The sequence below is a fragment of the Salmo salar genome, chromosome ssa03, assembly GCF_905237065.1.
Source record: "Salmo salar chromosome ssa03, Ssal_v3.1, whole genome shotgun sequence".
NCBI classification, from domain to species: domain Eukaryota; kingdom Metazoa; phylum Chordata; class Actinopteri; order Salmoniformes; family Salmonidae; genus Salmo; species Salmo salar.
Window position 1 is genome coordinate 59448723 of NC_059444.1, and position 27918 is coordinate 59476640.

A 27918-nucleotide genomic window follows, 5' to 3' on the forward strand; every position below is an offset into this window, starting at 1 on the left:
TCAAGGCAAAGGGTGGCTACTTTGAAGAATATAACATATATTTTGATTTGTTTAACACTTTTTTTGGTTACTATATGATTCCATATGTGTTATTTCATAGTTGTGATGTCTTTCTAGTATTCTACTATGTAGAAAATAGTAAAAATTAAAGAAAAATCCTTGAATGAGTAGGTGTGTCCGAACTTTTGACTGGTACTGTGTATAGAAAAAGCAATACAGGAACAAAACATTCAAACATTAACTGTACAGAGATTATCATTGAAGAACATCCTCAACTGGTCTTCGTTCTTGTCATGGAAGCGCAGGGATACAGAATCCTTTATAGTGTTTTTTCCATGGATGTTGATAGTCATAATGTATCACAGTTTATTCCAGTTACATATCCCATGGAGGTGTGTGGTAAATTGTGAGACAGCAATCCGTACCTGCTGAGAAACTTGGAACTCAACAAAGAAATTCTAGCAAAGCCTAAAAGTGGCCTCTTCTCATTTGTCCCTTTCCCTAAAACCTGAGTCGCGGATGTGTACGAGAAGAGTTTAAGACTTTGTCCACCAAAAATGATATACAATACCCCCCATTCTTTTGCCAACAAAGACAGGGACTGTTGAAGTGATTATTGAAAAATGAATGAACAAAAAAATATTATTTGTGTAATGGACTAGGGAATGTGTGTGTAACTCTAAGCTCTCTCCTTCCTCTCCTACAAACTCATTTTTCTCTCCTCATCATCCAGTTGCTCCTCAATCCGGTCAGCACTGGCCAGCTTCCATGATTCCCTCCTTCTCGTGACCTTCGACCTCCACCTCTGCGTAGCTGGAGTGGAATCCCTGCTTCCTGAACTTCATGGATGGCCAGTAGCTGTTGCGTCGCTATTGAAATAAGATCATACAGGTCATTGTTTTAAAAGGTTAAAGAGAATGGGAGTAGAAGTCTACATTTAGCAGGACATAGACTGACAGAGCTGGTTGAATGTGAGCCCTGATAGTGTTACCAACCTGTAGGATGTTGAGTGGTGAGGCAGCAGAAGGATGAGAGTTGATGTAAAGTGCCAGAAGTGTCAGAGCCAGCAGTAGCACCAATGCAGCTACTACACCTGCTATAACTCCTGTGTGAGCTGACCCGTCGTGCTGTCTCGGAGGGCCTGTCTTCACGTCTAACCAGGAAAGAGAGACAATGTACAATCAAAATCCTGTAACATAGCTCCATACACACAATTCAAAGGGAATCAAGATCCACCCACCTTTACCATTGTATAGAATCACACGTTTGGTGTCATCTGCAGGAAGATCAAATGTAGGATCAGTTTGAATATTGAGCAGTTAGGACTCAAACTGCTTCCATTGTTATTTTCCTGAACTCCATTTCTGTGCAATTTCTTTGCATGTTCTAAGAACACTCAGATTACTGTAGGCACTGGCTAAAGACAGACACTGAGCGCTAGAGCATTACTATGGCATCATTGTTCTTGCTCTGTTTAACACTGCTGCATGCACAGTTGAACTCTAATTCTCCGATATAAACCCTCCCAGGCACACTCATTTACACACTTGACTTACTCTCCGTGGCAGGGCCTTCTAGTAGGGGCCCCAGGGGAGTGGTGACCTCAAAGTCTGAGGGAACTGAAGGGTCAATGGAGCTGTCTGGTACCCCCTTGGAATAATCCTCACAGGAGACATCTTTGGCCTGTCCATATAATGGATGACAATTGTGGTTTTAACAGAGGAAGCTGAGACTGTGATTTACATTTGATGTACAGTACATGTAAAGTATGTGAACGTTCATTGACATTGTCCAATTCTACCTCTTCTGAACAGGCGTAGTCCAGCCACTCCTGCCTGTGTCTGTCCATTCCGTCTGAGCACCTGAAACAGACACAGATGTCAAACACAAAGAAACAAGGACTCCTTTATTCAGATAGTGACCTACACTCCTCTCCTGCTCACCTCTGGAGGACGTTGCACCAGGTACAGCCAGAGGTTAGATTGGACGAGAGGCAGAGTTCACAGCTGTCATGCTGCAGACAGGCTGGACAGAGGGAGGGAGAGACAGAGAGACCTGGGTTTTGATTCTGTAGCGACATGATTGGCATTGGCATTAACATTATACCAAGCTGTGCCTGTGACTGGTTATTGAGGATGAAATGTCTGAGAGGCCTGTATGAGGGATAGAGATTAGTTGCTTACTAGGCAATGCAGTGAACTCAAAGGCAGAGTTGTTGGTGATCTTAGTTGTATCGATGTCCAACCGATGGTACTCGTAGAGCCGACGTTGGGCATCTATGTGAGAGATATCATTTCAGATCATTTTAGCAAAAGTCTTTGACATCAAAGACTTGCCAACCTGGATAACTGTGGGTTAGGGAACCCTTGCTGCTAACCTGAGGATTGAGGGGAAGGCAGGTTCACCATGAATGCATCTGACAACCCTGCCTTCACTTGGTGCTCAGCAGAACTTATCACCTCCACTGGCAAAGGTATCTGAAAGAGCGAGAGACAAGTAGAGAAAAATGGACAGAGTGTGCCTGTGTTTAGATGGAATACATTCAAATCAGAAATGTGTTGTACAAGGTTCATAAGTGTGCATGTTTTAAGTCTCTCTCACATCTCTGTAGCTGAAGGTGATGGTCCCTGTGAGGTGCAGGGCAGCCTGGAAGGTATATGCCCCCTCTGCCTCCCTCCCATGGAGTCTCACCCGCTCCCACTGCACCACAAACACCTCACCTGGGGTCAGTACAGGACAGGTCACACAGAGGTCAACCAAGGGTCAAAAGTCAAATAACAAACGCTGTCTGAATGTTACTCTATGGCTTACCATTGTCCAGGTACTGAACAGTAGACTCCTTGGAGAAGCTGGGGTCAAAGTTGGCCATGAGGGGAGCGATGTACTGTGTTGCTGTCAGCATGCGGTGTGTGACCTCTCCCATGAAAATAAACCCTGAAGAAGGTCAGAGGTCAGGGTTCTATGGAGATGCATGGCAAGTGGCAACTGGTAGTTACAATAGTTCACTCCTTCTAGGCTTAACGTAAGTAACAAGCAGGGAGTAGAAAGGAAGAAATGTGATAAATGGCTCCATCTGAGTTTGAACAACTTGCCATGTGTCGGAAGAATAATGAAATGTACCTCCTGTTGCTATGGTAATCTGCCTCAAATAATGTCCGTAGAAGGGGAAGTCAAATGAGAGGGCAACCTTCTGGAATACGAGGAAGAGAGAGAGGGAGGAAAATTAAATGTGCGTGAATGTACGTGTGTGTGTGTGTGTGTGTGTGTGTGTGTGTGTGTGTATGTGTGTATGTGTGTGTGTGTGTGTGTGTGTGTGTGTGTGTGTGTGTGTGTGTGTGTGTGTGTGTGTGTGTGTGTGTGTGTGTGTGTGTGTGTGTGTGTGTGTGTATCTAAGTGTATAACTCACCGCAGCCTGTCTGTGTGTATTGGACAAAATGCCATGCATTCTGACTTGGCCATGTTCTAGGTCGTTTAGATCTACCCAGAGTTCATCTGTGCGCTGGTCATCAGGGCCAAAACTACGCCATGAGTAATACCTACCAGCGTCCTCCTGTTATAGAAACAGTAGAGGTGAGTGCAAGAGGAGAAGTTGAGGGATGCGATGGGAGAGATAGAATAATGGTGTGACGGGGGGTGGAGATGAGATGTTATAATGAACAACAGGGTTAACAGTGAAAGCAACATTTGAATGCTAGCCCACATAAACAAACAAACACACAATCTACATTGAGTTCTAGTCTCCAGTTTATTACATAGTAGTATAAAAAGAGAGGGATACTAAATATGAAGAATGCAAGGTGCATACTAAATAAGTTAAGGGGATATGCTTTTAGAAATCTTAGGATATCCTTGAATGTCTTGGACTATAACTTTCAGCAGCAAGGTTGAAATGATTCACTGCAATTTGATCTGATCTATATTGTTCAACTCTTTTCAATATACCCTCTGCAGTCTAATGTGGTTCATCATTGATTTGTTTTGTATAAGGCCAGCAGGGAGCAGTATTCTACCACCACAACTGGAATAAGTGAATCTCGCATTGACATACTGTACATACACATCTTGCCCACACTAGTGTGTTGTTGGACAACTGCCCCAGCGCCACTCACCACTAAGTGTGTCATGTTGTCTGGTAGGGTGTTGATGGTCAGTCCTCCTCCCAGTACTTCCCTGGCCACCCTGGCGTAACCCAGCCACGGTTCTCTGGGGGTCCTGTCTGATGGCCTCTCATCGTGCTGCTGTCCATTCACATGATACCGCATCTCTGTCCAAAACACAGTGAGTCAGTGACACAGATCAAGTCAGTGTCAGTCAGAAGGTGCATTTCGGAACCCAGTCGGGCACATTATAAACAAATCAAGCATCTGCTTTAGGCAGAGTCGGGGAAGCTACTTCAAATGACTTCTCACTGGTGGAAGTTAAGATACACTAAAGCTAGCCTTAAGAAAAATATAGTTCACTTAACTAAAGTTACTTTGAAAAAGTAGCTCACTACATCAAAACTACTTTGTGAAAAATGATCATATCTAAATCTGAAATGTCATGGACTACAAATCGGAAGAACAGAACACTCTGGAGTCAGATGTTAACAGAATGTTTAATTTAGCCCATTAAACACAAATCAGTTTAAAGTGAGAATTAGGCAGGTCTTATGCTGAAAAATAAAGGATATTCTTGCCTACATCACCCATATTTTCTTTTTGCAAAAAATGTGTGTGTAGTTCAGTAGCTACACCCACGCAGAAAAAAAGTAATTCACTTCTGAAAACACTACCAAGATTAGAATTTAGAATGCTGCAAAATGTAGTTAAATTACTAGTTGAACTACATGTAGTTAACTACTCCCCAACCCTGGCTTTAGATTACTGCATAGCCCTGAACCGAGTGTGTATTACTCAATGGTTTGGATATTGTGGGCTGAAAGTGAACATAGCATTAACATATCTCTGGCCATGAGGGAATGCTGGCATGCATTTCAACTTTTGAACTCCTTTTTTCAGAGTTCCTACAACTGCACGCACCCATGCATGCACACACACACACACACACACACACACACACACACACACACACACACACACACACACACACACACACACACACACACACACACACACACACACACACACACACGTAAGACGTGTGTTGGCTGGACCATAGTCTAATCACAATACAACAAACTAGAAAGGCCTTGAGGATTTCTTGTTTGTCTGCCGCTTTGCTTTTCTCTCCTCCTCCTCCTCTCCTTGTCTTGCATATCCCATGGACTGCAATGTTCTGTCTCTTGGATCCAAAGTTGTGAGCAGTTCCCAAAGCTACTTACAATACAGCATATGTTCCACAACGTTCTGCTAAAACATTATCCAAACAAATAACTCAATGTGGATTTGAAATCATCTGGGATTAGGAGGGACCAATCTCTGAGGACCACTGTGGTTATCAGATAACACATGTCCCCACATCACTCTGCTTGAGGCCACAATGCATCTGGTTATTCTGCTTCTCAGACCGGAGACACATAGAGATTTTGTGTTTGGAAATTACAGAAATGACGGATTCAACAAGAATGCATATACGATTTCATCCGTTTTTCATTTTCCATGTGTGGCCATAGCCTCATTCAGGCTTTGATTGCACGTTGTGATGTAGAGCCCCCCCACTGGACATTTTGTTTAGTTGCGTCTGGTTGGTTTTCTTTTAAAGTGCTTTGAGTAGGGGGCTGAAAGCAGAAAGTGTTTTGTTTGGTTCGGGACATTTCTCAGTGCAGTCTGGTCATGATCTGTTGCTGTCATTTTTGTTTTTTGTTTGTTTATCGCATGGCAATTGCTTGTGAGTTATTGAGATGGTTAGTTGCCAGTTCATCTAGCTAAGTCAGGAGGTGTTTCACATGAGTGGTGCTGGAGATGTTGTCTATGTGTGGTGCTGGAGATGTTGTCTACGCTAGCTACATTCCATTGTTAGTTCTACTGGCCTGTCGCCATCTGGTGTCATACAGATGCTGGCTAGCATTGTTTGCAACATCCAAGCCTTCTCGGTTATGTCAGCAGTGTTGTGTTTTATGTGCACAGAACATTGTCCATGCATCAGATTTTTTATTGTGCGTTTCTGTATAGAATACAGTTGCGAGATAAAGTTGTATATCAAGCTTTATTTTCAAAACTTGACTGCTGACATGCACATTTTTGAGGGATTGTATTAATTGCACAAATGATCAAAATACTAAAATCTACAGTTGAAGTTGGAAGTTTACATACACCTCAGCCAAATTCATTTAAACTCAGTTTTTCACAATTTCTGACATTTAATCCTAAAAAGAATTGCCTGTCTTAGGTCAGTTAGGATCACCACTTTATTTTAAGAATGTGAAATGTCAGAATAATAGTAGAGAGAATTATTTCTTTCAGCTTTTATTTCTTTCATCACATTCCCAGTGGGTCAGAAGTTTATTTGCACTCAATTAGTATTTGGTAGCATTGCCTTTAAATTGTTTAACTTGGGTCAAACATTTCAGGTAGCCTTCCACAAGCTTCCCACAATAAGTTGGGTGAATTTTGGCCCATTCCCCCTGACAGAGCTGGTGTAACTGAGTCAGGTTTATAGGCTTCCTTGCTCGCACATGCTTTTTCAGTTCTGCCCACAAATGTTCTATAGGATTGAGGTCAGGGCTTTGTGATGGCCACTCCAATACCTTGACCTTGTTGTCCTTAGGCCATTTTGCCACAACTTTGGAAGTATGCTTGGGGTCATTGTCCATTTGGATGACCCATTTGCGACCAAGCTTTAACTTCCAGACTGATGTCTTGAGATGTTGCTTCAATATATCCACTAAATTTTACTTCCTCATGATGCCATCTATTTTGGGAAGTGCACCAGTCCCTCCTGCAGCAAAGCACCCCCACAACATGATGCTGCCACCCCCGTGCTTCATGGTTGGGATGGTGTTCTTTGGCTTGCAAGCTTCCCCCTTTTTCCTCCAAACATAACGATGTTCATTATGGCCAAACGGTTCTATTTTTGTTTCATCAGACCAGAGGACATTTCTCAAAATAGTACAATCTTTGTCCCCCTGTGCAGCTGCAAACCGTAGTCTGGCTTTTTTATGGCGGTTTTGGAGCAGTGGCTTCTTCCTTGCTGAGCTGCCCTTCAGGTTATGTCGCTCTAGGACTTGTATTACTGTGGATATAGATACTTTTGTACCAGTTTCCTCCAGTATCTTCACAAGGTCCTTTGCTGTTGTTCTGGGATTGATTTGCACTTTTTGCACGAAAGTACATTCATCTCTAGGAGACAGAACGCATCTCCTTCCTGAGCAGTATGACAGCTGTATGGTCCCATGGTGTTGATACTTGCATACTATTGTTTGTGCAGATGAACGTGGTACCTTCAGGCGTTTGGAAATTGCTCCCAAGGATGAACCAGACTTGTGGAGGTCTACAATTGTTTTTCTGAGGTCTTGGCTGATTTCTTTTGATTTTCCCATGATGTCAAGCAAAGAGGCACTGAGTTTGAAGGTAGGCCTTGAAATACATCCACAGGTACACCTCCAATTGACTCAAATGATGTCAATTAGCCTAACAGAAACTTCTAAAGCCATGACATAATTTTCTGGAATTTTCCAAGCTGTTTAAAGACACAGTCAACTTAGTGTATGTGAACTTCTGACCCACTAGAATTGTGATACAGTGAATTATAAGTGAAATAATGTAAACAATTGTTGGAAAAATGACTTGTGTCATGCACAAAGTAGATGTCCAAACCGACTTGACAAAACTATAGTTTGTTAACAACAAATTTTTGGAGTGGTTGAGAAACGAGTTTTAATGACTTCAACCTAAGTTTATGTAAACTTCCGACTTCAACTGTACGTATACATATGAGATATATAAATATGAGTTGAGTAATGCCAGATATGTAAACATTAAGTGACTAAGATACCATAGAATAGTATAGAATACAGTATATATATATGAGTTGAGTAATGCCAGATATGTAAACATTATTAAAGTGACTAATGTTCCATTCCTTAAAGTGGCCAGTGATTTATAGTCTATGCCTATAGGCATAGACTAGTGGTGGCTGTTTAACAGTCTGATGGCCTTGAGATAGAAACTGTTTTTCAGTCTCTCGGTCCCAGCTTTGATGCACCTGTACTGACCTCACCTTCTGGATGACAGTGGGGTGAACAGGCAGTGGCTCAGATGGTTGATGTCCTTGATGATCTTTTTGGCCTTCCTGTGACATCGGGTGCTGTAGGTGTCCTGGAGGGCGGGTAGTTTGCCAGACCGCACCACCCTCTGCGTTGGGCAGACCGCACCACCCTCTGGAGAGCCTTGCGGTTGCGGACGATGCAGTTGCCATACCAGACGGTGATACAGCCCGTCAGGATGCTTTCAATTGTGCATCTGTAAAAGTTTGTGAGGGTTTTAGGTGAAAGCCAAATTTCTTTAGCCTCCTGAGGTTGAAGAAGCTCTGTTGCGCCTTCTTCACCACACTGTCTGTGTGGGTGGTCCATTTCAGTTCGTCAGCGATGTGTATGCCAAGGAACTTCAAGCTTTCCACCTTCTCCACTGCGGTCCCGTCGATGTAGATGGGGGTTGCACCCTCTGCTGTTTCCTGAAGTCCTCGATCATCTCCATTGTTTTGTTGACGTTGAGTGAGAGGTTGTTTTCCAGGAACCACACTCACAGAGCCCTCACCTCCTCCCTGTAGGCTGTCTCGACATCATTGGTAATCAAGTCTACTACTGTTGTGTCATCTGCAAACTTGATGATTGAGTTGGAGGTGTGCTAGGCCATGCAGTCGTGGGTGAACAGGGAGTACAGGAGGGGGCTGAGCACGCACCCTTGTGGGGCCTCAGTGTTGAGGATCAGAGGAGTGGAGGTGATGTTTCCTACCTTCACCACCTGGGGGTGGCCCGTCAGGAAGGCCAGGACCCAGTTGCACAGGGCGGGGTTCAGACCAAGGGCCTCGAACTTAATGAAGAGCTTGGAGGGTACTATGGTGTTGAATGCTGAGCTATAATCAATAAATAGCATTCTTACATAGGTATTCCTCTTGTCCAGGTGGGATAGGGCAGTGTGCAGAGGGATGGCGATTGCATCATCTGTGGATCTACTGGGGCGGTAAGCAAATTGAAGTGGGTCTAGGGTGGGAGGTATGGGGCGATAGTCATTAAATTCAGTTACCTTTGCCTTTTTGGGTATAGGAACAATGGTGGCCATCTTGAAGCATGTGGGGACAGCAGACTGGGATAGGGAGATATTGAATATGTCCATAAACACACCAGCCAACGTTGACAATCTCACTTATTGTCAACGTCATCATTACATGATTCGTTTTTTTCTGATGAACTTGCTTTCCTGATCCAGACAGCTTAAATGTTACACTACTTTTAGTAATTTTTCGTCCAACTCTGAAAGAGAGGGTGTGTTCATGACATCACATTTACTATATAAACGTTACCGTACGTGTTTTTCTTTTTCAAACGGAGTGTCTCTTGTAACCCTAAATTTGGGCACCTTCCTGTACTATATACGTTTACTGTTTTGTCTCTTGCTTTCAGTAGACGACAGGAAGTTTTCGAATATCGGTAGGCACATGGCAAACAAAAAAGCAAAGAGATTCCATCTGTGAATCTCACTCTTCCCGGTGGAATCACCATGAACATGCCGTGGTCAGCTTGGCTGCCGCAAATTCTCTCTGGAAATAACTGTTGTTGAGCAGATCAAACTGAGTTGGGTAACAGGCGGGTAACACAGTTTGCAGTCTGGTCATGTTTGAATTTTCTTACTAGATCAGAGAGCGAAAGTGATGTTCGTTATTCTCGGATACCTTGTGTGATAGAACTCCGACTCAGAACATGGCAATTTTTGTTACCCGATTTTGTTGTTGCACCGACTGGGTGGAATCAACCCTGGCTGGCACAAACAGGCGTTTATTTTATATAAACTGCCCTTTTCTTAATCAAATCACTTCATTCATTTAAACTCTTCAGAACGTTTAGGTATAGTTAGCCCTAAGTGAATAATCTGGTGCTTGACTAACACTAGCCAGCAGTTTGTGTCCGTGTGGCTTGTCTCTGGCAAATCTGAAAAGAAGCCTATGTTTAGCATATAAATAGAAAGCTAAACCAAACACTGAAATAACCTGCAAGTGGAATGTGTGTTGGCAATGATCTGATTCTATGGTGGCCACAAGTGTTTGTGTGGGTGGGTAGGAGACATAAAGTAGGTGTTAGTGATATAACTTATCGGTTAAGTTGGCATACCTCACACACTAAAATTAGTAGACTGAGGAAAAACACAGGCCAGCTGCTCAAACCATGAAAGTGCATTCATTCACAACACCTCAAAATGTGGTTCTAGTGATCACTTCACCAGCGATTAGTGATATTCTAATCCAAAGCCCTCATCAAACCACGGCCACAGATGAGTATTACTAGCAATGTGTTGACCATACTGGCACCACCCATAATTGTCAGGGCTCATTTTGTCTGATGTTTGCGTACACTCGGAATATGATATTTCTTCTTGATGTGCCATCTTTTGTTTCATTACAGCATCAATGAAACATGACTGCTGAATACGGAGATGGGCTTTGGAAAACAAACTGCATCAAATACAAAGTGGTCATTGTTATAAGGTGCCTCTTATGTTGTGTAAAACAGCAACAGAAATGCATTGCCACAATATGTAGAGCTTTATTCTCTCTGTGATGGTCTGCATTGCAATGAGTGGTCATGTTTTGGAAGGGAAGGGTTTGGAGGGAGCAGGGCTGTAGTTGGCCAGCTCTGATCAGTTAAGTGGTCTAGAGTAAAAACCCTCAAGGCCATTGGTACTTAAATCACTGGCTTATCACCAAGCCAACAAGAGGAGCTTGCCTGTCTAGAGGATTCTGATAAGAGGGCAGGAGGTGAAGGATGAGGTGTCACTTCCTAAAGGACTGTTGTGGTAAAGAGTCACGCTTCCATCCAGACTGTTTTGCATGTGCTCCGTCATACTAGTAGGATGATTGCTGAGAGAAGGGTGTGAAGAGGGTTTAAGTGCAGCTAAGGTTCATCTAACGGCCCTCATCTCAAATAGACTCAGGCGATCAGGGGTTTATCACTCCATCATATTTGTAAATCGTAAATGTCTTAATTTGTCGACGTTCTCATTTGAGATTCTTACATGGTATGCTTTTTTTGGCTCTAGCAGAGGTCTATTTCAAAGGAAATGTTCAGTCATATTTTTATATGTCACTAAAACATAATGACCACTATCTTGCAAGCATGTACAACACTGTCCAACTGGATGCAATTGTGCTAAAGGCTCTTGCAACCCATAACTGATATAGATCCTATAAATCACTGTAAGTTAAATTCCTATGCATTCTATAGCCTGGTCCCAGATCTTTTTGTGCTTCTGCCTACTCCATTGTCAAGACAAACATATGTTTGGCATGACAATTCCATAAGGTGTTTACATGTACATTAATTTAGCAGACACTCTTATCCAGTGGCGCTTACAGGCGCAATTAGAGTCTATGTGCCTTGCTCATGGGCACATCGGCAGATTTTTCAGCTAGTGTATTCGAACCAGTGACCTTTCAGTAACCGTCCCAACACTCTTAACAGGTAGGCTACCTACTGCCTGCTTGGCATGCGAGCAGAAACAAACAGACTAGCACCAAGGCTAGTAATTATACGGCATAACTCTACAGACTATTATACCCAGAGCAGGGGGAGAACAATTAAATACATCAAGAGGCTTCAAGTCGAGATAAGGAGTATATAGAGGGCTGTGAAGAGGGAGATAGGAAATGCAGGGGACTAAAGGGCAATTAAAATGCTAAAAGAGCGTGAGAGGCCTGTGATAGTGGGTAGTGTCACAAGGGAGATTTGGTCCTAGATTGTTTTGTATCCTTGCTCTTCTTTTTGAGGAGAAGTACGGGGACCGTCTCTGCAAAAGAAAATATAAAAAGTCCAATTGGATCTTTGGTGTCACGTTTTCCCCATAGACGTATGCGTTTGCCTGCACTGCAGCATGTTTCTGGGGAAATGAGGTGTGGTATGGTTGGTGATGTAAAACATATAGGACCATTCTATTTCTATGGCTACAACATCCAATTCTCTTGTGAACCCAGTTCCAGCACAGTTCTACAATCCAGGGTCATCTCCCCAGATGGGAGAGAGAGAACATACAGAACCAGTTGAAGAATCAGGCATATGTGACTATAGTGTTCTAGAATGTCTGTTTTTAAAACCAGCATGCGGGGGTGATAAATCATGTATTGCAGTAGCTCCCAAACTTTTTCACTCTGGCCCCCCCTTCCATCATTGGAGAACATCCTGTTTTGTGTTCATGTGATATCTGAGTTAATTTAAAAAAAAGTTTAAATGTATTTAACTAGGCTAGTCAGTTAAGAGCAAATTCTTATTTACATAAGGCCTCCTGCAGGGATGGGGGCTGGGATTAAAAATAAAAATAAAGTAAATTAAAATATAGGACAAAACACACATCACGACAAGAGTGAGTGCCTCAAACATTACAACAAAATCAATGGGCCAAAAAAATCGACCTAAAAAAATGTTAGCTAAAATGGGCCAGTTGATCTGGACATTTCGGACAAGTTATAAATATCTCTCTAACGCCTGCGATGACTGACATGACAAGATGAAAACTGTAGATGCACTACCCAATTTGGTGCCGTCTACTACTACAACTTTTAAAAGTAAGTTGAAAGCCCAATTGACCCCCCCCGCCGACCTCTCGACCCCACAGTCTGGGAACCACTGATGTATTGGAATGCCTGGTGACAGAGGAGAAATAGGACATGACAAGTGAGAATACCATTATAACATAAACACCTCCTCTGTTATATTATAAGGACCAAGGCTGAGTGTCTGGCCTGCTTAAACACAGGCAACTGTCACTTAGTCACAGACCTCAGGCTTTCCTTTCATTTCATTTTAATTGTCTAAAACAGAGGTCAGGTCTGCAGAAAAACTATACCACACCCTCTCTTAACATTGTCAAGTTTAAACTACAGCTCATAGGCCGATAGACAGTCAAACAGCCTTCTGGCCTGAGCACTAAAATAACCCTGATGCTATGAAACCACTCAGCCCATATTTCCAGGCCGGTTTCTGTGAGTGGTCAGTCAGACCGGAGGGTGAGAGGGCACACCCTTTCCTGCATGGGAGCGGCTGCCAGGGCTGGCTCAGGATCAGCCGGATGCCACACTACTTCCACAGTTCAACTCAATGTGGCCGATCATATGAATACAAAGACCTTCTTTTTTAGTTTTGCACTGACTCTATGCACACTCACTGACGTTCTAGCACATGCACTTAATTTGCTCACACACACATAACACGCACACTGACACTCTGTTATCATATATCCTGATGCCTGGTCACCTTACTCCTATACATATCTACCTCTATCACACTTGTATCCCTGCACATTGTAAATATGATATTGGCACTGACCCTGTGTATAGCATACTTACTTTCCAGTGTTCTTATTTCTATTTCTTGTGTGTTTTTGTTCTATTTTATTTTGTAGCACTACATTGATATTGGTTACTGCATTAGGAAATAGCTTCCAAGAAAGGCATTTCACTGTACTTGTGCACGTGACAAAAAAAAGCTTCAAACTACAAACCCACAGTAAATGATCATTGATACCTGAATTAAAAAGTGAACTTTTGACCTAATATGGCAAAAATATTGCTAAATATTTTTCTTCAGCCATTCTTATGGATTATTGAAATGTATGTTGATTGTTAGGCTTTGTGACCAGGTCATGGCATTGCCTGCAATTTTATACCTAATTTCATGCAATTCAAATGTGATAACTAGTTTCCATGAGGCGGAGAGAAAAAGTATCAGTTTTACACTTTGTGTATTCTATAACTCTAACTCTCAACATTAAGTTGAGACCCAAATGAGTTCCTAAATAAATATATATGTTTTTTTATTGGTCCGCGGGCCTACAAAAAGGGCCTGCAGGCCACCAGTTGCCCATCCCTGCTTTACACTGACACATACTGCATGCACACACACCCACTCACTACAGCTGCAGTGGTAATTGTAGGGTCAGGCCCACAAGAGGAACAACCATCATCCAGAATGCCAACAGAAAGTGACTGTGAAGAGTCTGAAAAACTTGCATGCAGCTAATCAAGCAAATTGTCCTCACGTTATAACTTGAACACATTACTCATATCAGTCAAATAAGACTTGGTGGGTGGCATAATACCCGAAAACATATATGATAAAGCTTATAAGGTAACAGGTGTCATGCTGAAACAAGAGATTTTAAATTTGGAAAAAAACACCAAGATCTCTTCTATGAAAACAAGAGAGCACTGATGACCTCATACTTCCTTTGTTATGGTGAAACCCAATCTCTCAGTGGATGAGGTAAAGGAATTAATTCTGGTTTTCATTGTACGATAAGACAAAGCCCATAACGAACTAAGTCAGGCATCTCAATGAAGATCAGCGCTGAACCATGTCTTATTCCCCAATGCCAACATCACACCTCATCATCCAGAAAATCACTTTCTTTAACTCTGCCAAAGAACCGTTAAAGGCCAATTCTACCACTTTTCAACCTCATTTTCATTATATCCAGCACAATACCATTTCTACATATGTGAAAATGGAGCATTTCTATGCTTTGTAGAAAAAAAAGACAAAGTTATAATATTCTAGCTGATGAGATCATGAACAATTTACAAAAAACCTAAAAAACGGTGATTTTCAAACACTATGAGATACACAGTGACATGGAGAGCAATAAAATACCCCCTCTGGCTAGAAACAAGGTTTTGAAAATCACTGTTTTATTTTTGTTTCTTTTAATCCTACTCTGTGATGTCACAGATGACCATATTTTAGGACGTTTCTTCTTATCTCTTTAACCACAGATCATAGAAACGTGACGTGAACACGTATGTAGACACTGGTATGGTGCTGGAGATAATGAATATGAGGTTGAAAAGTGGCAGAATTCTTTTAGGATTTTAGGTTCTTTGTGTCCCTCCCTGCTCCTCTATCCCTACTTCACAAATCCTTCTGTTCTCTTGAAACTTGCCAGAAGTGTCTGTAAAGATGTCACAATGACCTTTGCTGTTGCAGATCAAAATCTCCACGACAGTGATTTCACATCTATGGATGTCAGCCACACAGATATTTAGTATATCCAGATTTATCCTTTCCATTTTTTTCTGTGCAGGCTTGGCACCAGTATGGCTGGACCAGACACAAGTCATTTGTTAAGTGAAATTCTCAACAGGACAAAGAACATTGAGCCAAGCTCTGAGGTCAGCAGCCTCACAATTCATTTTCATCGCTCAAACTGTGTTTTCATAATCTGGTTTAGATGCTGCAGAAAGCTCTCGAGGGGTAGCTCCACTTGATCCTATTTCAAACAGCTTTTTTTTTTACAATGCATGTAAAAAATAAAATAATCTAATTTTATGCTGTGTAAGATAAACACAAAAAAGCAATTCATTTAGCTCAGTGAAGAGCTGTTGTTGTTTTGAAGGTGGTAGATAGCATCAGTGAAGGAGAATGAGATGCATCTGCCTTTCCTCAAGGAATTTTGGAGCAAAACAAAGGTCACGAGAGGAAGACAGTCAGCAAAGAGTACTAGTGAAATAAAATAGGAATTAGGAGCAGAGATTTGTCTAATAAGGGTTACAGGATGTTTTGAAAAGTCAGGAGATCATAGAAAGAGGAATGCAGTGGTGGAGACAAATGGCTAGGAGGAGAAACACATCACAATGCATCCCCCTCCATCGGTCCACAAGCATTCCTGTCACACCCCAAGCACACAGAAATGCATACACTTTCAACACACATACATACAAACACACATGTAATATGTCATTGTTGTACTTATGTGTGTCTATAGTTTTGTGCAATGTTGTGTCTGAAACGTTTTTCCCCCTGCTGCTGTTGGACCAGGTGTCTTTTGAAAAATAGATTTTATCTCAATGAGAAAGACCTGGATAAATAAAGGATAGAAAAACACACACGATTCATCAAGCTACCACCTTTTTGTTTACATTCCCCAACAGTTTTTTCTCTCTGTCGTTTCACCTCTCCTTTCCCACCCTGGACTGCCTGACTTTTAGGCTAGCAGAGTGGCAGGGAGGAATATGTCCAAATCTAATTTTAGGCAGAAGCAATGCTGTTTTGTGGGTTGTTATTCTGAGTCATTTGCACGTTTCTGGAACATGGTGTTTTTTATGGTCACACTTTCATTGCAAACTAGGGACTAACTTTTCTGCGCAAACAAAGAGTATAAGGGCATGCCCGTTTCCAAACACAATCATGAACCTGTACCATTTCCCTTGTATAAGTAAATGAGTAAAGACAGTGTCTTCAAAGACATCTGTACGTAGGTTATTAAAGCCATGAAATATCAAATAAAAAAGAATGCCATAACGCTCACAGCTTTTCTTTAATGTTAAATACAAAAGTTGTTATTATTCCATGTGATCATAAGTTGTTGTGACCTCTTAGGATGGAAGTGTGAGAGCTATGAAGGGGAAAGAGAGATGGACAGATGTAAATGGCATATATTATGTAAATAAAAGATGATTCTGGAATTTAAAAAAGGTAGAGAAGCGCCTGGAAGAGGTGATATTGTACGGCAGAAAGTACAACACCTGAGTGACCTAAAGAGAGGCTGTGTGAAGCAATGGGGGCTGCTGATGGGAGGACGGCTCATAATAATGGCTGGAACGTAACGAATGGAATGGCATCAAACATGGAAACCATGTGTTTGATGTATTTGATACCATTCCAAAAATTCTGCTCTAGCCATTACCACAAGCCCATCCTCCCCAATGAAGAGAGTGATGCATGGGGAAAATGAGGAGAGAAGGAGGGACGAGACAACAGGTGAAAAAAGGTGATGAAGTACACTGAGACAAGATAACCAGGATGGAAAACACAGGAGAGGTAGGGGAGAAAGAAAAGCTTACCTGTTTGTTGCTGAGCCCAAACTCTCCCCAACTCTGCCTGGGAGAGAAAGATGAGCAGCAGCACACTGAGACACATGTTGTTCAGCAACAACAAAAACACACAGCTCTCTCTTTATTCTCTCTTCCTTCTTCTCCCTCTCTTCTCTTTCAACAACAGAGTTTCTCCTGGTCCCAGTCACCCTGTAGCTCCCTCTCCTCTCCCTCCCTCACATGCTCTCTCCACTTACACACTCTCTCTCCCTCTACAACACCCTCTCAATGCTGTTCTTCCGTTGCCATGGTGATTACAAAGACAGAGGGATGATAAGGCGTAGCAGCTGAGGAGATGAAAGTGTTCTCTCTCTCTCCCTGCATGTCCTGCCTCTCTCATGTTTTATATCCATCCTCTTTGCTTTGATGTGCCCCAGTCTCTGTCTCTCTCCTTCCATATTTGGACTTGGATTCTAGTGAAATCATCTGGAATCCCAGTGGAGCCCTCTCTCTTATCTCTGAGGGAACTCAATAGTAGATGCCATGCCATGGCATCTCCTAGCCTTGGACAATGATATAGTGCCTCTGTGTTCAGACATGGCTGCTGCAGAAAATTAACTGAATGCATTAAAAACAGTACAATCTCTTCACGGAATCTGTCTATTGACCTTCTGGTTATAAACTGCTGTGAAGAACAAGCAGTTAACAGTGCTTCTAACCATACAGCCACCATACCAGATAATTACCACAATGACATATACAGGTACTGTCCAAAAACAGTACAATCTCTTCACGGAATCTGTCTATTGACCTTCTGGTTATAAACTGCTGTGAAGAACAAGCAGTTAACAGTGCTTCTAACCATACAGCCACCATACCAGATAATTACCACAATGACATATACAGGTACTGTCCATAAGCACTTTAGTTATGGTATTCCATGCTCACTGCTATGAATGTTTATCTAGTCAATACAAAACAAACATATTGTCTGAGTATTGAGCATACATTTTGTGGGTCATATGAAAAAGGGCATGTCTTGTTTTGTTTGGCTATGGTTTAATTTCCAGGCACATGCGATAGCAGTTTAGTCTGTTACACTGCTCAAATAAGCTTTCCTTTACAAGCACTTTGTGTTTGTCTCCACCATCACTCCGCTTCTCTCTCAGCTGTTCCATTACAATCAGTTCCACTTTGAAAAATCAGGCTGGAGAACGCTGGTGAGGAAATGACAGTTGAGACTTTACTAGATTCACTGCTGGAAAACGTAGCCTGAATACTAGGGCTAGGGCCATATTTAGTAGGGCATGATACTCAGAATGTCATTGAACATTGGAATGTTACAATAGAACTGACACTTCTCTTGCACAATGAAAAGATAAATCTCGGTTTTACTGTAAACAGATTTCTATGAGCATGTTCTGAATAAGCTCCCACAATTTCATTTGCTTACACTGGTCTCTACTGGTCATCTGGGGAATTACAACATTAATAGAGGGAGAGACTTGAATTGTAAGTGACTCACATTATACCTTTTCCACGAGTCAGTCAGATTCAAAGAGGTCAATAACATGTTGGATATGGATGTAAAAATACAAACTTCCAAAGAATGTTCTGCTGTTTCAGTGTCATTCCTCTATTTCTTATATTCAGCTCCTCTCCTGTATTACACTCACTCAGTTCTGTACTCTTTCCCTCTCATTTAACACAGCTCTCTCTCTCCATCTTCCTCATTCACTCTTTTTTTAGTAGCCTTTATATCTCCCACTTTTTCTCTTCCCCAGCTCTCTCCCTGTCACCCTGTCTCTCTCTCTCCATTTTTCTGTTCCTCTTTCATGTGTCTGTACATCTGATCCTCCTGTGTTGGGCAGACGGCTGGGTAAATATTGGCTCTGTGTTCTGGATGCGGTGTGTGTGTGTGCTTCTGAAAGTAATCAGATTACATTACAAAATGTGGGTAATCCAAAAATTACGTTACTGATTACAGTTTTGGACAGGTAACTAGTAACTAACAGATTACATTTAGAAAGTAACCTACCCAACCCAACCCTACACACACACACACACACACACACACACACACACACACACACACACACACACAGCGGTCTGAGGCACTGCTTCTCAGTGCTAGAGGCATCACTACAGACCCTGGTTTGATTCCAGGCTGTATCACAATCGGCCGTGATTGGGAGTCCCGTGGCGGCGCACAATTGACCCAGCGTAGGCTGTCCTTGTAAATAACAATTTGTTCTTAACTGACTTGCCTATTTAAATAAAGGTTAAAGAAAAAGAAAAGAAAACATACACTTTATAGTTACAGGGGGTGGAGCAATGTTCTAGTAGCACTAACCTATTAAACACTTACTCAGAACATTGACTAGAATACCTCTGGTGACTAGACTTTCTATCAGGGGGTATAGCTCAGTGGTAGAGCATTTGACTGCAGATCAAGAGGTCCCCGGTTCAAATCCGGGTGCCCCCTCATTTTCTTTGAATGGTGTCTAACTGGGTAGGTAAGGAAAACATAAACATGGGCCCGATTCCGACCCGAGTTAAGGGGGCATAAATTCCCTTTCTATGCAGTTTGCTCTCTACGTGTATTCTGACCTTGAATTTAAGCTTGAGAATAGCATGCTATTCACCTGCTATTTGTTTTGGGTGGAGATCAAATAAATGAAGGTGTGGTGGAAATGTATCTACAGATATCCAGATTCTGACCTTGACTTAATCCCTAATAATTCCACCGTCTTTGCGCAGAAGGAAACAATGAATAAGGTCGAGAGAACCTAGCGGTTCCAAGTGGAAAAAGCATGTACTGTATTTTTTCTGATAGAAATACAGTAACCCCATTCTTCATGCACTGCAATTTACAACTTGATAAGAGCTGTTAATAAGAGCTAGGTAAATGAGTAATCCGTTTGGATAAGGGAATTGTAAATATAAACGACACTTCTTTTAGAAACATTTTATCTTATTATTGCGAGACAAATGTTGAACCAGTCATATGGCTGCAAACTGAAGCATATCAACATATCGACTTTCCCACAGTATAGTTTCTGAAATTCTGTGCCATTATGCAGAATTTAAATTGTACTGAATTTTATTGTAACTGGCAGAGATGGGCTCTCTCTCGAATGTCTTAATTATAGGCTACCCCAACTTTCTCCGTTTCCTGTTTCTATCATGTTAAATATTAGACACTATCGGTATTGACCGTCAGTATGCCTAATAACAACACACATTCAACTGCCAATTGATTGTTAGATCAATTCAGTTGGTATAGCCTACATTATCATTCCATTTAATTCAATTGTTTCGTTTATCCTCATTTTCTTCCTCTGTAAGCGCCGTCACGGCCATGTGGTTGTTGCTGAGGATCATTAGTAACAGTTGATCATATTTGTTTAAAGATGACACGTAAGCTAATTCAATTGTTACGGAGCTGAGCGCCGACTAAGCCATAACAGTTTGAACCTGACGTATGGTGCAATACTTGGCTGTGTCTTCACACAGTTCCATGGTTAGTGCAGGCAATAGACAAGGCCTACTTCTGTACACTATTCTCCCTATTATAATTCTACGTACACAAATTTTCCAACATTACCATGGGTCTAAGATCTGAATGTGGCAATTTTCTGAATGAATCAAACCACCGTGTTCTTTCTTTCGTGTGTAAAGGCTCTCCAAACCAGTTTTTTGTGATTCATAAATACTTTTCTAACCCCTAAATAAGATCAAATCTAAACTAAGAAAATGTTAATTGTCACACGCTTCGTAAACAACAGGTGTAGACTAACAGTGAAATGCTTCCTTACGGGCCCTTCCCAACAATGCAGAATACGATCAACAAAACCAAAATTATAATAGAAAAACATAGTAACATGAGGAAAAAATACACAATGAGCAATGATAGCTTGGCTATGTACCGAGTTGATGTGCAAGGGTACGAGGAAATTGAGTTAGATATGTAAATATACTGTAGAGGTAAAGTGACTAGGCAACAGGATAGATAATAGACAGTAGCAGCAGTGTATGTGATGAGTGTGGAAGTGTGTGTGTGTGGTGACAGTGTGCCTGTGTGTACGTGTTATGTGTGAGTGTGTGTGTGTGTGTGTGTGTGTGTATGTGTTGGAGTGTCAGTGTCAGTGTAAGTACATGTGAGTGTGTGGGTAGAGGGCAGTGTGTGTGCATAAAGTCAAAAAGAGTTGGTGCAAAAATGGTCAATGCAGATAGTATAGGTACCTATTTAGTTAACTATTTATCAGTCTTATGGCTTGGGGGTAGATGTTGTTCAGGAGCCTTTTGGTCCAAGACTTAGCGCTCCGGTACCGCTTGCCGTGCGACAGCAGAGAGAACTGTCTATGACTTGGGTGGCTGGTGTCTTTGACCATTTTTAGGGCCTTCCTCTGACACCGCCTGGTATAGAGGTCCTGGATAGCAGGGAGTTCAGCCCCAGTAATGTACCCTCTGTAGCGCTTTGCAGTCCGATGCCGACCAGTTGCCATACCAAGCGATGATGCAGCCAGTCAAGGTGCTCTCAATGGTGCATCTCTACAACTTTTTGAGTATCTGAGGGCCCACGCCAAATCTTTTCAGCCTCCTGAGGGAGAAGAGGAATTGTCGTGCCCTCTTTCCAACTGTGTTGGTGTGTTTGGACCATGATAGGTCGTTAGTGATGTGGACACAGAGGAACTTGAAGCTCTCAACCTGCTCCACTACAGCCCTGTCAATGTGAATGGGGGCGTGTCTGGCCCTACGTTTCCTGTAGTCCATGATAAGCGCCTTTGTTTTGCCCACGTTGAGGTAGAGGTTGTTGTCCTGGTACCGCACTGCCAGGTCTCTGACCTCCTCTCTATAGGCTGTCTCATCGTTGTTGGTGATCAGGCCTACCGCCGTTGTGTCATCGGCAAACTTGATGATGGTGTTGTAGTCATGCGCTGCCACGCAGTCGTGGGTGAACAGGGAGTACAGGAGGGTACCAAGCACGCACCCCTGAGGGGCACCCGTGTTGAGAGTCAGTGTGGCGGATGTGTTGTTGCCTACCTTCACCACCTGGGGGTGGCCCGTCAGGAAGTCCAGGATCCAGTTGCAGAGTGAGGTGTTCAGTCCCAGGGACCTAACATGCTTACCAGACGGCATACGCGCGTGTGTCCGTGTGCTCCATCGCACGCGTGTTGATTTTGTCCCGCCACACCAGATGCAATCAGGAGAAGCAGGTTCAAATATCAAAACAAACTCTGAACCAACTATATTCGGGAACAGGTTGAAAAGCATTAAACATTTATGGCAATTTAGCTAGTTAGCTTGCTGTTGCTAGCTAATTTGTCTTGGGATATAAACATTAGGTTGCATTTTACCTGAAATGCACAAGGTCCTCTACTCCGACAATTAATCAACAGATAAAAGGGTAAACGTTTGTTTTCCAGTAATCTCTCCACCTTCAGGCTTCTTCTTCTTCTTTAGACTTTTTATGGCGGTGGGCTACCAACTTTAGGTGCATTACCACAACTGACTGGACTGGAGTGTGGACCTCAGCTCATCTTTCAATCACCCACGTGGGCGTATATATTCCTAAAAACCAATGAGGAGATGGGAGAGACAGGACTTGCAGCGCGTCGAGCGTCACAAATAGAACCAAGTTCTATTTTAGCGCCTGGCTACACGGACGCTCGTTGACGCGCGCGAGCAGGGTGGGTGCAATGATTGAATAACATGTATGTGTACATTTATTTTGCAACGCTTGGGTTTCTGGGATGATGAGGTTGATGTGAGCCATGACCAAAGCATTTCATGGCTACAGATGTGAATGCTACAGTCAGCAGTCATTTAGACAAGTTACCTTGATGTTCTTGGGCACAGGGACTATGGGGGTCTGCTTGAAACATGTAAGTATTACAGATTGGGTCAGGGAGAGGTTGAAAATGTAGGTGACCACAGAGTAATTTAAATCTATCAATTGGTGCTGAAACGACAGATCAATATGCATATATTTAGATGGCTTTCTTTCATTGATCCCTAATATTCTGAACCCGTTCTCTGGATTATTCTGTTGAGTCTGTCATCAAAATTCAAATTTAAAGGTACACTGTATTTGAAGAGATGGCTTAAGATAAATGTACTGAAAACCCTGAAAATCTGCCGGCTAGGAAGTTAGAGGGTTTTCAGGGTTTGAATTACATTTATTCAGCGTGCGCAAGGGAACCACGCCTGCAAAGCCCATTAAGCACCTTCATAAGGTAAGTCTGAATACCAACTACTGAGAAGTGTGTAGGAAGTGCATATGTAAGAAAGGCATAATTTACTATGTTGGAATCGGGCCCTTACTGACTATGGAACTGAGTGACACATACAATTTATAAAACAAATGTTGTGTTAGTGTATACCCTCTACGAACCTAGACGACATATCTTAGCATTGATATCCAAATGAACAAATCAAATTAAAGTTTATTGGCCAAGTACACAGTTTTGCAGATGTTATCGCAGGTGTAGCGAAACGCTTATGTTTCTAGCTCCAACCGTGCAGCAATCTAACAATACACATAATCCTAACGCACAAAATAAATAAGACATAGCAGAACGAGCAATGTCAGAGTCCTCAATATAAATACTGTAGTGCCTTCGGAAAGTATTCAGACCCCTTGACTTTTTCCACCTTTTTGTACATTACAGCCTTTTTCTAAAATGGATTAAATATTGTTTTTTTCTCAGCAATCTACACACAATACCCCATAATGACAAAACAAATGTTGGGGGGGGGATATTATTACAAATGTATACTTATTTACATAAGTATTCAGACCCTTTGCTATAAGACTTGAAATTGAGCTCAGGTGCATCCTGTTTCCATTGATCATCCTTAAGATGTTTCCACAACTTGATTGGAGTCCACCTGTGGTAAATTCAATTGATTGGACATGATTTGGAAAGGCACACACCTGACTATATAAGGTCCCACAGTTGACGGTGCATGTCAGAGCAAAAACCAAGCCATGAGGAGTTGTCCGTAGAGCTCCGAGACAGGATTGTGTCAAAGCACAGATGGAAGGGGAAGGATATTTTAAAAATCCTGCAGCATTAAAGGTCCCCAAGAATACAGTGACCTCCATCATTCTTAAATGGAAGACATTTGGAACCACCAATACTCTTCCTAGACCAAGCCGCCCTGCTAAACTAAACAACTGGGGGAGAAGGGCCTTGGTCAGGGAGCTGACCAAGAACTCGATGGTCACTCTGACAGAGCTCTAGAGTTCCTCTGTGGAGATGGTTATAATGGATGAGCCATGACTAAAATACAGTATATACATATAAAGTGGGTAAAACAGTATGCAGTGGTGTAAAGTACTTAAGTAAAAATACTTTAAAGTACTACTTAAGTAGTTTTTTGGCGTATCTGTACTTTACTATTTATATTTTTGACAACTTTTACTTTTACTTAACTACATTCCTAAAGAAAAATATATACTTTTTACTCCATACATTTTCCCTGACACCCAAAAGTAATCGTAACATTTTGAATGCTTAGCAGGAAATAAAATGGTCCAATTCGCACACTTATCAAGAGAACATCCCTGGTCAACCCTGCTACCTCTGATCTGGTGGACTCACTAAACACAAATGCTTTGTTTTTAAATGATGTCTGAGTGTTGGAGTGTGACTCTGGCTACCCGTAAAAAAAATGTTTTTAAATTGTGCCTTCTGGTTTGCTTAATATAAGGATTTTTTTATTATTCGTATTTTTACTTTTGATACTTAAGTATATTTTAGCAACTACATTTAATTTTGATACTTAAGTATATTTAAAAACCAAATACTTTAAGACTTTTACTCAAGTAGTATTTTACTGGGTGACATTCACTTTTACTTGAGTCATTTTCTATTAAGGTATCTTTACTTTTACTCAAGTATGAGAATTGAGAACTTTTTCCACCACTGACAGTATGTAAACATTATTAAATTGACCAGTGTTCAATGACTCTATGTACAGGTGCAGGGTAGAGTACTGGTTGGTAGCCGGCTAGTGACAGTGTCTAAGGTTCAGGGCAGGGTACAGGGTGGAGGCTGGCTAGTGATAACTGTTTAACAGTCTGATGGCCTGGAGATAGAAGCTGTTTATCAGTCTCTCGGTCCCAGTTTTGATGCACCTGTACTGTCTTTGCCTTTTAGATGGTAGTGGATGGGCCGTGGCTGAGGTACTTGATCATTTTCTTGGCCTTCCTGTGACACTGGGTGCTATAGATGTCCTGGAGGGCAGGCAGTGTTCCCCCGATGATGCGTTGAGCAGACCGCACCACCCTCTGGAGAACCCTGCGGTTGCAGGCGGTGCAGTTGCTGTACCAGGCGGTGATACAGCCCGAATAGAATGCTCTCTCAATGTTGCATCTGTAGAAGTTTGTGAGGGTGTTAGGGGCCAAGCTGAATTTCTTCAGCTTCCTGAGGTTGAAGAGACGCTGTTGCGCCTTCTTCTCCAAAGTATCGGTGTGAAGGGACCATTTCAGGTCCTCAGTTATGCGCACACCAAAGAACTTAAAGCTTTTCACCCTCTCCTCTGCGGCCCCGTCGATGTGGATGGGGGCGAAGTCTCTCTGCTGTCTCCTGTAGTCCACGATCAGCTCCTTGTTTTGTTGACATTGAGAGAAAGGTTATTCTCCACACCGCCAGGGCTCTTAACTCCTCACTGTAGGCTGTCTCGTTGTTTTGATAATCAGGCCTACTACCACTGTTCTGTCGTCAGCAAGCTTGATGATTGAGTTGGAGATGTGCGCTGCCACACAGTCATGAGTGAACACAGGGTTGTTGGGCAGGTTACTTTCTAAATGTAATCCATTACAGTTACTAGTTACCTGTCCAAAATTGTAATCAGTAACGTAGGTTTTGGATTACCCAAACTCAGTAACGTAATCTGATAACTTTCAGTTACTTTTGTATTGCTTTCTCTTTGCCCCCACCCTCATAAAGTTGCCCATCCCTGCCATAGGCAAACAGAATATGGGGATGTTGAAGCCTAGACATAGACAGAGCTATAAACAAACATGCACATATGGTCAGTTTTAGCCAGTTTACAGTTTAAATGTATGTCTATCTCTATTCCTTTTCCATTAGAAATATATATACTGCTCAAAAAAATAAAGGGAACACTAAAATAACACATCCTAGATCTGAATGAATGAATCAAAAGTAAATGTAAAAGTATAATCATTTCAAATTTCTTATATTAAGCAAACCAGATGGTGCCAGTTTTACACTTCAACACTCAGACATCATTACAAATTAAGCATAAGTGTGTGAATTAGACAATGTTCCTGTCCTGCTAAGCATTCAAAATGTAATGAGTACTTTTGGGTGTCAGGGAAAATGTATGGAGTAAAAAGTACATCATTTTCTTTAGGAATGTAGTGAAGTAAAAGTAAAAGTTGTCAAAAATATAAATAGTAAAGTAAAGTACAGATACCCCAAAAAACGACTTAAGTAGTACTTAAGTACTTTACGCCACTGCTCCTCTCCCTGACCAAGTTAAAGTAGTTACATAGGTATTTGGGGACCACAAAGTGGACAATCTTAAATACAAGACACAATTTAAAAAACAATCGCAATGGGAGCTCATAGTATCAGCTGGTAGTCTAACTAGCTGTTAAAATTGTACCCATTCCTTCAAATCCCTTGTTGAAGAAATTTAGCAGACATGCCTGATGGAAGGTCATTCATTGTATTGCAGGCCTATTGTAGTCCTGAAGTCAGAGTCGTTCTCTAGTCATTTACACGTTTCTATCACCACCAGATTTACTTTTGAAATTCTGAGGCATGCAATCTCCTTGTTGTGATGCAAATAAACCTCAATGTCATTTCAAGTGGCTGGGATGTAATAAGGCCTGCAGAGCTGGTTTTTTGTTGTTGTTGTTGCATTGTCTTCCCAACAGGCCTTTTCGCATGTTTTTTGGTTTCCGTGGTCACGGTTTTAACAACATTCTGCACCCTTAATTGTCTCATCATTAATTCCTGCCCTATACACACCATTAAACTTAAACTGGTCGAAATGTGTCATGTGAGTGGTTATTGTTGTTGTTTTATGGCAAATGCACGAATGAAATGCGACAGAACTAGAGTTTTACTATCCGAGGTTTACCACTGTTACCAAACCCATCTTTTTATCTAATGTGTTTAGGGTGCACGCATGTTCATAAAAACAAAATATATCATTGGGCATACATGAGAGCCGACTGATGTTGTTACTGACAAAAAGATACAAAGAAACACTAACATTCGTTTCTCCCTTGATAGCGTATATAAAATACCGTGTACTGTACAGTACTGAAAGCACCCAAGAGACACATGTATTTGTCTCCTCCTAGTGGAGGAAACGAGTACACAGTGTGCGCTCCCCTAACAGACGAACACGTCTTGAAAAACGTCGATAACCCGTGAAATGCATTTTTTTTTAACCGAAAATACAAACTGTACCGCATAAAATAATGTTTTTTGTAATTTATGAACATAATTGACATCCTTAGGATAATTAGCTTTTATTGTGCTGCTGAGATACAGTGGGGGTATAGCTCAGTGGTAGAGCATTTGACTGCAGATCAAGAGGTCTCCGGTTCAAATCCGGATGCCCCCTATTTTGAACCCGCTAATGCGCGAGCTGTGGAGAGGCTGGTGTTATCAAGACTAGTAAGTAAAGTGTAGTTGTTAAAAACAGTTCGGAATATAAACCTTGGATTGCTGATTGACTGACAACCGTATACCACAGGTATGACAAAACACGTATTTTTAGTACTCTGATTACGTTGGTAACCAGTTAATATTAGCAATAAGGCATGTCGGGGGTTTGTGGTACATGGCCAGTATACCACGACTAAAAGGGCTGTGTCCAGACACTCCGAGTTGCGTAAGAACAGCCCTCAGCCGTGCCAGCCAATCGGATTTCAGGGCTCGAACCACCCAGTTTATAACAGACCATATACAA

At 41.9% G+C, this 27918-nt stretch overlaps 1 protein-coding gene and 2 non-coding genes across 4 annotated transcripts; 2 read left to right on the plus strand and 1 right to left on the minus strand.

Moving 5' to 3' along the window:
• Positions 1 to 103: 103 nt before the first annotated feature.
• Positions 104 to 17308, minus strand: LOC106601046 (plexin domain-containing protein 1). Of its 2 annotated transcripts, none has more exons than XM_014192924.2 (14): positions 16984 to 17308; positions 4110 to 4264; positions 3407 to 3550; positions 3121 to 3190; positions 2812 to 2934; positions 2602 to 2720; positions 2378 to 2477; positions 2184 to 2276; positions 1944 to 2025; positions 1802 to 1862; positions 1557 to 1683; positions 1247 to 1276; positions 996 to 1153; positions 104 to 869 (listed from the first exon to the last, which is right to left on the minus strand). In XM_014192924.2, the coding sequence occupies exons 1-14, from the start codon at positions 17057 to 17059 to the stop codon at positions 750 to 752; spliced, it is 1458 nt and encodes a 485-aa protein (XP_014048399.1). In that variant the 5' UTR covers positions 17060 to 17308; the 3' UTR covers positions 104 to 749. The 2 variants fall into 2 exon arrangements, with proteins under 2 accessions (XP_014048399.1, XP_014048398.1); XM_014192923.2 differs by having other exon boundaries at positions 105 to 869; positions 1241 to 1276; positions 16984 to 17306.
• A 2058-nt stretch (positions 17309 to 19366) lies between these two features.
• Positions 19367 to 19438, plus strand: trnac-gca (transfer RNA cysteine (anticodon GCA)). Its single transcript has one exon. It is a non-coding gene; the product is annotated as a tRNA-Cys (tRNA).
• An 8060-nt stretch (positions 19439 to 27498) lies between these two features.
• Positions 27499 to 27570, plus strand: trnac-gca (transfer RNA cysteine (anticodon GCA)). Its single transcript has one exon. It is a non-coding gene; the product is annotated as a tRNA-Cys (tRNA).
• Positions 27571 to 27918: the final 348 nt, after the last annotated feature.

What these genes read in the sequence shown, in the direction of transcription:
- LOC106601046 (XM_014192923.2), bottom strand. Translation starts at nt 17,059, where the DNA reads ATGTGTCTCAGTGTGCTGCTGCTCATCTTTCTCTCCCAGGCAGAGTTG. An exon ending in ACAACATGACACACTTAGTG is followed by an intron (nt 3,551 to 4,109) that starts GTGAGTGGCGCT and finishes TTTCTATAACAG; the next exon opens with GAGGACGCTGGTAGGTATTA. An exon ending in AGAAGGCCCTGCCACGGAGA is followed by an intron (nt 1,277 to 1,556) that starts GTAAGTCAAGTG and finishes ATCTTCCTGCAG; the next exon opens with ATGACACCAAACGTGTGATT.